The sequence below is a fragment of the Lepisosteus platostomus genome, chromosome 20, assembly GCF_059453375.1.
Source record: "Lepisosteus platostomus isolate fLepPlt1 chromosome 20, fLepPlt1.hap1, whole genome shotgun sequence".
NCBI lineage: Eukaryota > Metazoa > Chordata > Actinopteri > Semionotiformes > Lepisosteidae > Lepisosteus > Lepisosteus platostomus.
In genome coordinates, this window is record NC_142630.1 from 2,146,332 (window position 1) to 2,161,448 (window position 15,117).

At 44.1% G+C, this 15,117-nt stretch overlaps 2 protein-coding genes across 4 annotated transcripts in view; one reads left to right on the forward strand and one right to left on the reverse strand.

Annotated features, from left to right (window-relative positions):
- The first annotated feature begins 38 nt into the window (after nt 1–38).
- On the forward strand, nt 39–3,589 carry faap24 (FA core complex associated protein 24). 2 transcript variants are annotated; one of them, XM_088613940.1, is made up of 5 exons: nt 39–417; nt 948–1,073; nt 1,481–1,620; nt 2,008–2,160; nt 2,866–3,589. In XM_088613940.1, the coding sequence occupies exons 2-5, from the start codon at nt 974–976 to the stop codon at nt 3,124–3,126; spliced, it is 654 nt and encodes a 217-aa protein (XP_088470066.1). In that variant the 5' UTR covers nt 39–417; nt 948–973; the 3' UTR covers nt 3,127–3,589. The 2 variants fall into 2 exon arrangements, with proteins under 2 accessions (XP_088470066.1, XP_088470065.1); XM_088613939.1 differs by having other exon boundaries at nt 40–407.
- Nucleotides 3,590–6,321: 2,732 nt separating this feature from the next.
- The window catches only part of rhpn2 (rhophilin, Rho GTPase binding protein 2), a 35,015-nt gene continuing 26,219 nt past the window's right edge, over nt 6,322–15,117 (reverse strand). The window contains exons 9-15 of one of the 2 annotated variants that reach the window (XM_088614485.1): nt 14,949–15,105; nt 14,334–14,453; nt 13,712–13,906; nt 13,359–13,405; nt 11,867–12,013; nt 9,515–9,670; nt 6,322–8,587 (exon numbers count right to left, since the gene is read on the reverse strand). In XM_088614485.1, the coding sequence (XP_088470611.1) occupies nt 8,333–8,587; nt 9,515–9,670; nt 11,867–12,013; nt 13,359–13,405; nt 13,712–13,906; nt 14,334–14,453; nt 14,949–15,105 (1,077 nt within the window). In that variant the 3' untranslated portion in view covers nt 6,322–8,332. Of the gene's footprint in view, nt 8,588–9,514; nt 9,671–11,866; nt 12,014–13,328; nt 13,406–13,711; nt 13,907–14,333; nt 14,454–14,948; nt 15,106–15,117 lie in introns of both variants that reach the window. The other variant, XM_088614484.1, reaches the window with a different exon arrangement.

Consider the following 15,117-nt stretch of genomic DNA (forward strand, 5'->3'; position numbering starts at 1 on the left):
CGCCGTCCGTTTCTGGCCTCAGCGTTTTCTGCTTTGAAACGACAGAGCTCGTCTTTGATTGGCTTAACCTGCTCTCCCAGTAATAGGTCAAAGCGTCTGTCGAGTGCTTTATTTCTTTAAAGGGGGAACACAAAAGGGCTTGGAGTTTAGAAAGAATTCAAAGCTGCGTAAGAGAAATGAGTAAATGCTTTAACAGTACCGAATTACATGCAAGTCTGATTCACAAGAACATCAATTCACTTTGATGTTTCTGGGGGGAGCTCATATCCACGCTGCTGTTTCCGGGCGGGTTCAGCCAATCGGTGTTTTTTTACTTCGGGGTTTTTGAAGCTCCGACGTCAACAAGCTGCCGTATTTACCCACGTTTACACGGTTCAAACGAAGATCGTGAAAGGACGTTGTAAAAGGTGATATAGCGTAAGACATCCGTGCTCGGAGTTGGGAAGGGGCCCGTCTCGCAAGTTATTCAGGATGAATTACTCAGTTTCCTCTTTGGCGAAGTATAACTCCAGCACATTGAGCTTTTTCAGACATTTTGTGTAAGGGACGTGTGATAATATAGTTATTGTGGGTCCACACTGAATGATTAGTATTTTCAAAGAGCGCAGTTATACACTAAGGAATGCATGCATTGTTTTGACCGAGCAGACACGGAAATCCCTGAGGATTTTGTATTGGGGACATGAACCCCTCGATACAGAATCTAGGATATGTGCCTTAAGTTCTTGAGGATTTCCTCCGCATTTAGCTGTGTTAGCCGGAGGTTTAATGCGAGTCTTCACGTATTAAGGCAGCTAAAACGCCACTTCCCACATCCAGCAGCGTCAAGGATCTCGCCTTGCACATATGATTGCATGATCTGAAAGAGCGGGCTGTGGGAGATTCGGATACACACATTAGTGTATCGTTGCCTTTGGTAGCGTGTTAAGTGTCGCGTTGGTTTGCAGGGAGAAGGGGCCTGAGGGCGGCACCGATGGAGGGCACCCCAGTGCGGATAGGAGCAGCGCCCCCCTACGGCCATGTGATCGTCAACGAGAGGTGGAGGGGCTCTGCCATCGTGCAGGGCTTTCAGGGTGAGCCGCGCAAAACAACGCCGTGCACTTTTTTAGTTGCATATTATCTGTCTTTTACGTGCATTCTGCCCAGTCCGTAAAAAATAGAGTTGAACGCCGACTTCTAATTGCTTACATTGATGGCCATCCTCATAACTTCCGGTGTCAGCAGAAACCACCAGACCGCTTTTAAGCGCTTCCAGATTTTGCCGTTAGGGGGTCTCCTTGATCTTCGTGCACTCCTTGCTTCTGTGCAGTAAAAGTTAAAACAACTCGTTATGCGGTTAAAAAGCATAGAATATCAAGCAATCAGTCAGTAATCCATAATAACTTCTGATGACATCTCCTCGCCTAAAGCAGTATAATAAATACTATTCATAATTCCCTTCTCTCCTTTGCTGACGTCTTTTTTATGTCGTTGTGTTCAGGAAAGTTGAAAGCAATCTTTGAAGAGGGGCTGGGCCTGGTGGACTTCCACCTGTCTGACCACAGCTGTGTGCTGTACGTGTCCGAAAGTGGCCTGGTGGCAGGAAATGGCTACAGGAGGAAGCTTGTCCAGTTTAGAAAAGTAAGGGGACGCCCAAGAGCTTGCATGCGAAGCCTGTTGGATTCGAGTGCTGGTGAAGGTCAACCACAAAGTCTGTGGAGACCTGATGTGACCAAGACACACCTGTGCTAAGCCTTCAAGTCAAGTAGTTTCAGCAACACTCCCTTCAAAGCTACACTGGGCTGCCAGAAAAGGGTTATTCAAAGCAGTCGATAGACAGAAGTGTGCGAGTAATTAACAAGTTAATATACTCCTTACTTTTCCAACTAACATCAGCTTACAGGCACACAGTTATTACCATAAAGACAAGACATTGTGTTTTTTTTTATTTGACGTTTCTGTCAGCTGGAGATTTGGGGAATTGCAGCTGGATGTTAGTTGCCTGTTCTGTGTTCTGGTTTCTTCAAGGCCAGCAAGCTTCACGGGATTATAGTTGTGGAGAAGACGCGGCTGAGTGAGCAGTATTTCCCAGCCGTTCAGAAGTTCGTGGTGTTCGAACTGGGGCTGACCCTGCTTCCTGTTGCCAGCCAGTCTGAAGCCTCCCAGCTCATTGCCCAGCTTGTAAGTTCTAATCTTTGCTAATACGGTGAGCCAAGGTTTTAGCATACAGTGGCCCTGAATGGTGAGAACTGGACTACACTGGGTTCATTTTTTAGGCTTTGTAAGCAGGCCAGTCCCAGCAAGGAGATTATGATAATTCTTGCAGTGCAGACTGATCTAAATAAGGAAAGTATGTTCGTGTAGCTGTGTGCCAAGTGTCACGGGAGCATGTAAAAACCGGAGCGCATTGTTGGGGCTCAGCCTTTTTTGTGTGACATGGAGTACTTGATGGTGTTTGACTGCACGCAGTGGTGTGTATTTGGACCTGACTGGAATTCTTAACATTTGTGACAAAATCCTTTCACTTGTGCATAGCGTGGTGTCATAGCATATAGTTACTGCTTCACACCTCTTGGATCCTGAGTTTGATTCTGGCCTGGTGCACTTTCTGTATGGATTGTCCATGATCTCTAGTCTAGCTTAATCTGTCCTCTCTGTATTGTCATTCTGTCTAAGGCGTATCCTGCCTTGTGCCCACTGTCAGCTGGGATTAATCACTGCGAACCTGTATTGACCTACGTGCCTACTGAAAATATCTAGATGCTTTTGCTTGCCCAGCATAACCAGTAGATTTAACATGGATTTAATGAAATAGGAGTGAATGGAGTTAATAACGAATCCCAGTGCAGCTGAGCTCTGAGTGACATTGGGATGTGTCCCCTGTAGGTCCACGATGAGAGTAAGGAGGAGAGTCGGAACCCTTTCCTGAGGAAGAAGGCAGCCAAGCTGTGCGAGCCTGTGGTCCTGGCCCTGGCTCAGCAGATCCCTGGAGTGGGCAGGGTGAAAGCTCTGGCCCTGCTCAGACACTTCCCCAGCATTCACCAGCTGAGCAACGCCACGGCGCAGCAGCTGGAGGCCGCCGTGGGCGCAGCGGCGGCGCAGAGCGTCCGGGGGTTTTTCCACACGAGCCTGGCCCCTCCCCGGTGACGGCGAAACAGGGTCTTCCCTTTCTCTTGTGAAGAGGTCTCGGTGCCACAGATGCTGGGTCAGACCTGGGGTTTATACTGCTGCCTCTGAGACACCCTGAACCCCTGAGCGAGAATCAAGTCTGATGAGCAGAAAGACGGCTTCCTGGGGGGCTCTGCCAGCGACACGCCATGTAGGGATTATTCTACACTCCGGCCTGTGTCCACTGCGTGTCCTGGACCCTGTGTGCAGCTGTCCAGTGGGCGAACTCCTGGTGGACCGGCTGGCCTGGGTCGGCAGTATCTCGAATGCCAGGACTGTGAAGGACAGTACTCTGGGGTTTTCCACTAAGAGCACACAGATGAGACACACTGGCTGGTGTAACATTTGTAACGGTTTCCTCACTAGAAAATAATGAACAGGAATGGGGACCGACACATTATTTTTTAAAATGGGGATGTTCGTAAAATGCTGAGATAACAAACTGTTTCCTTTTTTTCTTATTTTGATATTTTCCTTTTAAGAATAAAAAAAAAACTTAAAAAAACGTTTATCAAATGCAAGTCTGGTTTTCTTCCCAATTCCTTGTGCCCAGCTTCCAGCTTGTCCTGTTATAAATAAAATGTATCTAACTTTTGAAAATGCTATATATTCATCAGTCACCTCAAAACAGATATGAGTGGAACTTGGTATGGGCATGAGCCTACTGTTAAATATGAGTTTGGAAAGGAGCAGTCTACTGTAGCAGAACATCCTTCAGGCTAGAAAAGCTTGAAAAGCCTGATCCTTCAAGCTAGAAAGTAGAAATCAAATAATCTTGGAGCGATTTAAAATACATTACGTTTCAAAGGCCCCGGCAGTCCTCTTTTATTTTAGATTTATATGACAGTCTTTGCGTGAGACTGACGCAGCAGGACAATATGCACTGAAAAAAGGTTTAAAAAAGTTTCATCCATTTTAATCCAAGGCCAGGTAGGACAAAGTTAATGAGAAAAATGTGAAGGCTCTCTGGTGAGTCAGGATCACATTTCAAGCAGTCTCCCCTGTAGGCTTTTTGGGCAGCTATGAGGCAAGAGAGCATGTCATCAGGGCTGTAGGCTGACCTGCCACCCTGCTTCCTCTACAGGAATGAGGGTTCATATTTCAGGGATTCCTTACCGTGAAGATCAAAGAAAGGGTATGCTTTTAATCATCTCTTGAGAACCAACTCAGGAATGAATGCAGAGGTGAGAAAGGTGTTGATCATCTCGTTCCACACACGTTTCAGTCTATATTTGTTGTAGTTGCGTGCCCTTTCACCCTGTCAGTTGTGTCAGTAGGCAAGAAGGTCAAATGATTTGCACCCTTTTCTCCTTAAGTAGTACCTGCAGAATGAATCCTAAGTTTAGGAAAACAAATACATCATAAAATGAAATCCACACCGATAGTAATGTTAGCATTTGTTTTGGGTGATTACAGCCTGAGAGGTTTTCTGTCTTTTTCTGGGTGGCGGTTCTCTTGCTTTGGTTAGATGCAGCATTTCCTGACGTAGCATATTCACTGCAGGGTTATTCGTGCAGAAGCCTAGCCCTCCCACACAGCCGAGTAAGCAGTAATTCTGCGCAGCCCAGGTAGAATCAAGAAAAAGTGAACAAGAAGTCGTCTTTAAAAAAAGATCAGTGTTTATTGAATTTAAGAAGATGATCTGAAAATAAATCTCAACAGTAATAAATGATTCAAGTTGAGACAAGATTCTGATTAAGCTATGTCTGTAATGCTTCAGTACTACAGCTTTATATGTCATCACTAAAGACTATTGTACACTGTACATCCTTAAATACAGCGTTCCTTCTAGTTTTTGAATCTGGAAAACGTTTTTTAATTGGGGATTAACAGCAACTCCATACCAGAGCAGATACACAGTCCGGCTCATTAAGGATCTTCAGTAACTGGCTTTTAATCTAGAAAAAGACAACCTGGAGGTCTTCTTTATCAGCGGAGGAAGTGAAAGACAGCAATAAGGCAGATGAGGGAATTACCTGACATTTGCCAGCTTTCCTCTCTCCACAATGTGAGCTACAGTCAACAGCTTTCAGAAACTTACAGTCAGGAGAGTCACCTTGCAGTAAAGAAATCCCTCCCCACAAGAGAGGCACAGTGAGCAACAGAGAGGGAGTTTTGATACCTCTGTCAGCCTTGTCTGCAAGATGCGTCTCCACAGAGACTGAACTGCTGAGAGTGCCAGATGTACAAAGGTTTCCCAGGAAAATCTGATGACTGATGTGTTTTTTCCTAGATTACCACACTCTGCCAGTGTCGGACAAGATGAGCAAGAACACTTATCTCCATCCCCTCCCTTGCCAGTTACCAGCAGTAATCAGTTTTATTTCTGACTGTTGGGGCCTGATTCTACCTCACCAAGGATCACTGAAAATGAACACAAACAGGAAATGGTTCAGAATAAAATACTGTCTCTAACCTACCCAGAAAGAGTGAGGGAATGAAGTACAGTCTGTGCTACTTCAGGAGCTAAAAGAATGGCATTCTCCAAGCCACAGTTCCAAACACTGTCACAGATTTTCCCAGTTCTTCACCAAAGTTTTCCCTTTGGCCTTGGAGCTTACCGTGCATTTAGAAAGAGCAACGTCAGTCCTCCCTGTGGTGGAAACCCTGTTGCTTGCAATGGAAGATTTGCAGAGTGGAAGTCAGGAATTAGGATATCTATCCTAGGTGGATACATTTTTAAATGAAAGTTTATTGTCGTAGAACATTCACAGACAGGAAGTATCGCCAATTGCAAATCCTAAAACAAAGATTCACTACAAAATCTTTTGCACCCTGTCCTGCTTTAGGCTTTTCTACTCGATATTTAAGTATTGCCCGTCCGTAGTTTGTACCCCAAAAGGCTTTGATCTGGTAGTGAAAATCATAAAAATGTAACCTTTTTCTCCATTTGTTTCCCTGTTAACAATACATTTACTTATTTCTATGATTCATTTAACAAATGTTTGCGTTGTGGGAGTTGACACAACATCATGGACAAGCCTAGTAATGCTTTATGAAAATCAAGTTAATGTTTTTTTCCCTTGAGTCATGATGATCACCTGCAATGGTTATGACTCTTTGCTGTAACGTTGCCTTTACAGGGCCTGAATTGCAGGGCACATCCTGCATTGGGACCCCAGTCATTGCATGAATTCCACACAGTACACTCTGATAAAACTAGTGTCAGACTGGTGAGGTTTTTTCCCATTATTTATTCAAATTCCAGTTTGCAGTTACAGTTTTTCCTGTGATTTAGTATATCTAGTGAATAATTCTAAGCATTAACACCCTTTTTTAGTTACTTAGAAGATTATGTACAGTCCCAACATCTCCGACTGAGGCACTATTAAGGAACAAAACCAAGTTCCTGGGGAAGTGAGGACAGTGAGTAAAGAAACCTTCTGCCCGTCTCTACAATTCCATGCACAGGTATCACCTCAGAGATAACAAAAAAAGCAACCACAATAACGCTTCATCTGATGAACAGCAATCTTTCACTATTTTGTCCTGTTTCATAGGACTCTCCTATGGTAGGCAGGCATCCATGAACAAGAAGCCCCAGCAACACCACAGTCTGTACAAGCACTGCCTTAAGGCTTCTCATACCTAATTAATTTATTCTATGTATGATAAGCAAAATTGTAGAACGCAATAAAAAGAAAACAGAAAAAAGCACCTAAAATGTAAATTAAGAACAGCAGTTACATGTGACTGAGGAAATTTGTTTTTTCATCTGTGTTTCCAGTTGAGCATCAGGAATATTATTGTCTTTACCCTTCTGCGTGTTCTATTGCAAACATCTAAACCTTTTCATTTCAGACATGAACACTTATTAAAGGGTAATTGGCAACTTAAAAAAATGGCAGGTGGAGATTGTCAGCTTCTTTCTTTAGAATTTCCACAGAGAGATTTAAAAAACACCAAACAACAAAATAGCTATTGTACAGCACAAAGAATCATTCACTACATGCAAAGTACAAATCAATGAAACAGATAATACACAAATAACTACTTCAAAGTGAATGTAGTAAATATGAATATAGTTTTTTCTCATTTTTGTTGTACATAAAATTATTTGAGTATCAAACGGTATAAATTATTATCTACCTTGTAGACAGAGAAATGTTCTTTAACACTTTCTGAAGTGTTAGCAAATGGTAAGAGTCTGGTCATATGAAATACAATAATGGTAAAAAGAAACTTTGGACATTTTATCATTATGTTCACAGTAGCCCTGCCCCTCGCTGTGACTGACATTACCGCTGGGGTCATCAGAAATATCCAAAGGCAGGTATGACCATGCTTATTAAACAGCTAGAGACGATACTTCAGTAAATTTAAAAAAAATCCTTCAAAATAAGCAGCAGGATACACTTGGAGTGTATAGGTTCTAGAAACACCAAGAAGTTTCTCTCCCTCTCTATCTAGAAGTAAGATCCCTTCAGCTTAACTGTTGTCTGTTACTTTGAACAAGGCTGTGTTGCACCACAGCCCATACAGTATCGCAAGAAATTCTGTTTCAAATGTATGAAACTGCTGAAATAGAAACAAACGTGCCAAAATAATTCTCTTTTCTTCATCATAATCAGTTTTCTTCCACTTGCTTTCTGTTACCCACTTTTTCCCCATTCGAAAATGGAAACGTTTTTTTAAGTTTCACCTTTCACTTCCAGCTGCCCAGCACAGATCACAGTTACCTTTGTGAGGCCTTCTCACAGAAAGGCTGTTATTTCCCTTCAGTTCCTCCGGCGCAGGAGCTGGCTACACAACACACTTTGTTCCAGCTTTACATTTCGAGCACAAGCAATGCCTGGAAGAGGGTCTGGTCCTCCCCCTCCATCACACAGGGAAAAGACAGTCACACCCCTCCTCCACACAAACATAGGAATGTATATGGGACTATGAGTGCGAGAACATCAAGTAACACGGTCTAGGAAAACCTAAACCCAAACTGTCCCTGGGTGCACTTCAAACGAGACTCGGGGTCGCCGTATTAATACGCCAGAATGACAGCAGCATTTGTTAAAACAAAACAAGAGGTAAAAAAAATAGTACTGACATTTTAAAACACTAATAATAATGTGCAAGATATAGTTTTTATCCAAGACAATTTTATACATATATACACACAAAAACCCCTCTTCTGCAGTATAAAGGTTCCGAGCAGGAACAGGTCTCTGTCCAGTGTCTGGGGCTGCAGGTCCTAGTACAGTGCGCTGGTACTCTGGGGGTTGGGCAGGGGCGCGGACAGCCTGCTTCTGGGCAGGGTGTCTGAGTAGCCGGCATTGGGCAGGCTAAGGGTGCTGGCACTCTTCTGCTTGTTCTTCATCCCCCAGCTGAGGAAGGACATCTTCTTGGTGACCTTCCGGGCCTTTGTGATCTTGTCATCGTCCATGGCCAGGCAGATCATGGAGTAGGTCTTGGGCAGGCCTCCAGAGAAGGTAGCGCTCTTGTTGGGCTGAGGAGGAGAAACCGAGGAAAAGGCTAAAGCTGGCTTAAGCATAGACCAGAAGTGGAATTAAACTGAGGCTCCGAGGGAAAATTCCTTGATTTTCCAGCTTCCCTGCATAATGAAAATCCTTTGAAATTCTTTAAAATTATTTTCAACATTTAAATCACAGCATTTGTGTAAAAGGAAAAAAAAGTGATTCAGTCCAGCACCTGAAACCGTAGATTAATTAATAATAATAATTGCTTACACTTATATAGCGCTTTTTTCTGGACACTCCACTCAAAGCACTTTACAGGTAATGGGGACTCCCCTCCACCACCACCAATGTGCAGCGTCCACATGGTCTCTGCTCAAGCACTGACATTTTGTTTTAAAAGACGACGTATTCACGTTCACAGGTATCATTCGGGTCACTTTCTTATTGACGTTCAATAAATTGTCAATACTTAAAAGGGCAGTATGAACAAAAGCCAAGAATTCCATTTATCCCCACTTCTGAAGAAGCCCAATGACTGACACTATACTGTAAAAAGGCGCTGTCCGTTGATAAAACCAAGGTCCTGGCTCTCCATGGTAATTAAAAATGCCAGGGCATTTCTCGAAAAGAGTGTGGGGGGGTTACCCTGGTGTCCTGACCAAATTTCCCCCTGGCCTTTACCAATCATGGCCTCCTAATGATCCCCATCACTCTGCTCTCCTCCCACTGAGAGCTGGTGTGTGGGGAGAGGACTGGAGCATCATCCAGCTGGGGCTGCAAAATGGTGGGGTGGAGGGGATCCCCATTACCTGTAATGCGCTTTGAGTGGAGTGTCCAGAAAAGCACTATACAAGTCTAAGGAATGATTAATTATAATTGTGGAGAACATGATGATCTGTAAGGATATATCCTTTCAAGAAGGCTTCCTTTTAAGAGCAAATGAGCCCATTCCTTACCATGCAGGGGCTGTTGTCCATCATGCTCACAACTCTGATGTCACATCCCTCTTCATCCACATCCTTCAGCAGCTTCATGACCTCACTGACTCCCATCCACTTGCAGTCCGTGTCCCTGATGGACACAATGTAGTCTCCTTCCTTCAGGCCCTCAACCTGCCCAGACAAGGTCAGAGGACTGTCAGCTCGTGAGGAACGGAGAAGTGCTGATGGTGGGACTATCACAAAGCAAACACAACGAGCACGTGGCTTCACACCGGTCCCTGGTCAATCAAAAGAACCGTAGTACTTAGTGCAACAGGTGGACCCTGCAGCCGCTAATAGACATTGGTCACCCCTCATACTGTATGTGTAAAACATTACATCACACATCACAGCCAAGCAGTTCTATAGAAGATTAGCCAGGCTAAAACTGCATAGTTTGTTTTTTAATTCACCGTGCTTTCAAAGGGTCACACTTTGAAGTTACTTTGAAGTCGTATTACCGTGTTATTTGAAGTCACGTGACCTCACTGTTTCTCCCAGCATTTTTCTGCTGCTGTGGGAATTCGTGTCTAACCTTGTGTGTTTAGTGAGGCTACACTATAACTCTTCACAGGTTAACACTTTTTTTTTAATGCTTAGTTTTACTGTGACAAAATTGTATTCAGGACTGTTACTCCTGGATGCGCCGTCAAACACATAGCTAAGGAGCCAAGCAGTGAAGGTGCTGCGTGGATTATTTTTTATCATATCCTATTTTCAATTTCCTCTCAATTCCAGAAGCCTGCAGAAAACAAGCACAGTGTGAAGGCCTCTGGGTGGCTGTATCAGAGGGGGAGCCAAGCCTGCTGGCCTTGTGGCTTAGCCGCCAAACTGGGTTTGTGGAAAGACAATCCAATGACGTTTTCTCTGAAAACAAGCTGCAAGGAACTGATAGATATAAACAGACAAGGCCAGGCTTCTTCTCCAACCAAGGAGCGGCCTTAAAAAACGTGATTGTCATGAGTCAATAAAATGTTAAGTGTGCTTAACGCTTGAGTATCTGTGTTTTGAATGTGTGGGGAATTATATTCCAGCCTGGTAAAGCTGATCGGATTCATGATTTTGCATCCATATACTGTACCTCTGCCATGTCCTACCAGAATTAGCTTGTGACCCTGTACTGAGTGCCGACAGGGTAAAGGCTAGAAGACACACTGTAGGACCGCTTATGTGCCTAAATCTCCCTGCCAACATCTTCTTGTAACTACTTAGAAAGTGCAAGCGGCCTTATTCTATGATTACGGTTATTCTGCATCACATTGAAGAACCACAAATGCTGTATCTAAATCTGGCCTTGCCCATGATAAGGGATATGTCATCCTGACCGCTGCTGGCAGCTGTAGTTATTCATGTGTTTACTCTCTGACAGCACAAGGGAAAAGAGGAAAAACTGAATGCTACAGATGTCTGCCTGCGGTCTTTCCAAAGCTCTGTGCAAGATCTACGAGAATGAACAGGAGAGACTGCTGTTTCAGTTTCCATTTGAGAGTTGTGGGAAAAGGCTGCAGAATTTGTCAACATCAGCACTTCACTTCTGACAAAACATTTCACTTCTTTTTTTCTTTCCTCTTTTTTTTCAGGCAAAAAAAGCTGGTCAAACAAATGTTGTCTGGTAACTCATAATTAAAGAGTTCACCCACAGCGTAAGCACTTGAGTACAGCCATTATATAATCTTGGTAATCCCTCTTTACATGAAGCCTGTTGGTTTTAATTAGGGCCCGCTCTTTGTTGCTAGCATTATAATGAGCATTCTCACAAAAAAACAGGAGTACAGTTCTCAGAAGTTTAATTAAATCAGCAAAAGAAGGGGAACTTGTATTTCTCCCCAGGAAGCCTTACAAGGTACCCTTGTGCACTTGCACATCTGACCCATGGTCTTAGTTTAAAGATCACTTTAAAGTTCAGCTTTATATCCCAAGAATCGCAAGTAAAGCTGAATGCTGTTAACAGGAGCGGGATTCTGTTTGTTAAATAGTTTTCTCTGAAGTCAGTGCAAGAAGCTATTGAGTTCCACAGGGAAGCAGCTACTACAAATATGTCACCACTGCAGTAAAGTGGCTGCAGATACACTGCTTTCACTGTCCTTTCACTATTTCACTATTTCGTTAAGAAAATACTAGTTGAAAAAGTTGTAAAATTAATAGTTTCGAAGCTTTTAAATTACAGAATAGTCTTATGGGTCCTATTTTACAAAGAAATAGGTGCTTATATCCCCACAGGAAGCAGAAGGAATGTAAGCACCTAAGTGTTTTGAAAAGTGGGCCCTGTGACCCGAGTTGCTCAGGGAGTGTTTCTGGGCGCTGCTCTTCAGACAGAAGGGTACTCACAGCCGCAGGGCTCAGGGGGTCCAGGGACTGGACCTGCACTGGTGAAACCCCCTTGAGCGTGAAGCCCAGATCCCCATCCTCTGTGCGCAGGCGGACTGTCCGAGGGGCTGTCCATCTCTGCTTGGCTGAAAACAGGGACAGGGGGCCCTGGAAACCAGAGACAGCTGTCAGCACAGCTGCAGTGACATCACACAAACTCAAACAAGAAATCTCGGGCATGTATGGCCTTGAAGTAGAATGACTCCAGAGCTCACTCATCTTGCGACACCTACAGTACATGACAGTTTTATCACAGCACCTTCCACATTAGCAATGCCGAGGTAAATAAATATTAAATATTAGAAACAGGGCAGTGTAGAGTTTATTAACAATTGCAAAACTGAAACATCCATTCCTGGAAAGAAGCAGCCTTTTTTTCCATTTTTATAAATAGAAATGGAACACACCTGCACATTGTTTCATAACTGCAAATGCAGAAAAGCTAATCATGCATACATTATTAAACTGTACTTTAGTGGTGTTTTGTCAGCTAAATTCAGAATCTGTTCAGGTGGAGCTACACAAACAAGCCTGAAGGACCAGACACAGTGTGGGTTTACCTTCACACTGAATGTCTCCACAATCCCATCACTCTATTTATAGACATATTTTAACTATGAGCATTACTGCAGCATATATCAGAGTTTGTAGCCTTTTTTGCCCCAGAGATTGAAAGGTAAATAAAAATCCAAAGATAACACTATCATTCATTTAAATCATTCTTGGTTATGTAAACTCTACTCCATAAGTCTGGAAGAGAATGTGGCATGAATCTGAACCCCGAGCTAGATGGATTTTGCTGCATTTTGAAATAATGCTAAAGGTTTAAAGGTTTTGAAGCAAAAATATTTATTACAGCGCATTCTTCCAAACATGTGCAAAAAAGGTGTTTATGAGCCCAGTTGGCTTTGTGGATTACACAGTCAAGAGAACCAAATACTGCAGGATGCTCCTCTCAGAAACACTGGAGAATTACATTAGGGATGGAAACAACTCAAGAAAGAAAGCATCTGACAAACTGCTCCTTTAAGGCATCTTTAGAACCAAAGTAAACACCTGTTAATTGAATTGAAAAATATTTTTATGACCTCAAAGAATGTATTTATCATAAACGTGCCATGGTTTTGTGCCAGGTACGTTGGGATCTGCCCTTCGATACATAGAAGAGACCAATATTTTTCAACTATTAACAGGCCTCCCACATTCCATACCAAGTGAACTTCAAGATAAATTTAGTTGGTTAATATTGTTAGTAGTGCACCACTTAAAGAACGCATGATTTGCTGTATTAAAAAACAACGCCAAAGTTTTCAGTAGTGTGTTTTATGTAATTGAAATAATTCAGTGTTGTTTTCCAATAAAGCACTTAACCAGTTGTAGGTAAAAGAGCCCTGTTATTTGTAGGAATTAGTAACCCACATACCAGCTTTTGGAAAAAGTCTTTGACTTTCACCTTTGTTGAAAAGGACACGGCAATTTCAGCTCTCTGTTCTGTTTTAGCTGAGGATGAAAAACAAATAATATTATTAATATAGTACAGCTCTTCAAGAACGGGCACCACACGATCAACAAAATACAACACTCTAAAAATGAAGCTTAAACGATAGCGAAGACTATCATGTCACCTACCTACAGTGAACACACAAAAGCAAATTGATAATGAACATAAACATCAGACAGAAGCCTTGTCGTGGCCCTGCCAGGAAAGAGAAAGGCTGTCCACATACTGAACCCCTCGCGAATCCGCACACAGCGCTGCACACGCACGAGCGCAGGAGCCTTGCGGGCGCCTCAGTTCACACTCACAGATGATGTCGGGCGCCTCCCTGTAGTCCACGAAGTCGTCCCCGGTCTCGTAGGTGGAGTACTTGTCGGCCGAGCGCCGGTGGCTGACCTGCAGGATCTCGTGCAGGATGTCTAGCTTCTTCAGGTGCCGGCACAGGCCATGGACCCGCAGGGCCTCCTCGTGCCCCAGGACGGCCTTCCGGAGGTGCGCTTTTCCTGGGGAGAGGACGCAGGTACCACTGTCAGAGCGCTGCAAGGCTGTCGTTCACTAATACAAGCACAACACCTTGAATTTACACACCTACGCTACGCACACACAATTGGGAACATTTGTGTTGATCTTTTCTTTCTTTTTAACACAAACTCAGCCCAGTGCAGTTTGGAGGCAGGGCGTGTGAATCTCTGGCACCACCTCACGCCCTTCGGCACTCAGGAGGCCACAGGGGGTGCTGCGCTGGGGAACCCCAGTCACTGTTGGCCGGTGACGTGACCCTGGCTTGGCCCTGCCAGGCCTGGGTCACACAGCCTGCTCAAGGCTCAAAACACGCGCCGGAAACTGGAGCACTGCGGCCCAAAAACACAAGCAAAGACCCCAGAGATTCATCACAGGCTTGCGGTGATGTCCGAATCGCTGGAGATTTACCTAGGAACGTGCGTTCATCTTTGCTTTTGAGGATGTCGAGAGGCGAGCGTCCCTCAGGCATGCTGTCGTAGAGCTGGGATAAGGCCTTCTCCTGCCGGTCTTCATCATCGTTCGGGCCCACTGAGCACACAGACACACAACAGAGACGGGCATCAGCTAATCCATCTTTAAACTGAGAGATCATGGTATCATCTGACACACACGCTGAAGGAGATGCACACGAAAAGGCAGAGATGCACTTTTTATCCTTCAGGACAAAGCCTGTTATTTTTTCCTCGTTAAAGATGTTACAATTAACATGCTTGAAGCGGATTAGTTCTTTTAGTCTGGTTTATTAGAGACTGGTTATAAGCCCCTAAAAAACGGACTCAATGTGTAACAGAACGAACTGCTCATTATTTCCTAGTAGTTTCATCTCAGTTGATTTAAAAAAAATATTACATGGGGAAAGATTAAAGCTTTTCACGTATTTTGCAACACTACTGAAATTGCCGTGAAGGAAGGGAGCAGGACTGGTCTTTGGAGCAAACTGGTTTGTCATGGCAAGACTGCTGCGCAGCTCGAAACCACACACCGGAAAGACGAGGGTGAGGAAGACGGCGCTGTGGTGCTTACGTCTATGATCAAGCAGGGCGGTGGCCACAAAGTAATGGGCCAGGCCGCGGTAGTGGCTCATCTTCACCTGCACCATGGTCGACCAGAAGAAGGGCACGTTGTCCTTGACTGGACTCTGAGTCATCGCCTGGTGCACAAGACTGTAATCTTCCGCCACCTGCGAGAGCAA

Excerpts from the sequence above, each read along its gene's own strand:
- faap24 (XM_088613940.1), top strand. The coding sequence starts at position 974 with ATGGAGGGCACCCCAGTGCGGATAGGAGCAGCGCCCCCCTACGGCCAT. Across the intron at positions 1,074-1,480 it reads CATCGTGCAGGGCTTTCAGG|GAAAGTTGAAAGCAATCTTT; the intron begins GTGAGCCGCGCA and ends CGTTGTGTTCAG. Across the intron at positions 2,161-2,865 it reads CCCAGCTCATTGCCCAGCTT|GTCCACGATGAGAGTAAGGA; the intron begins GTAAGTTCTAAT and ends TGTCCCCTGTAG.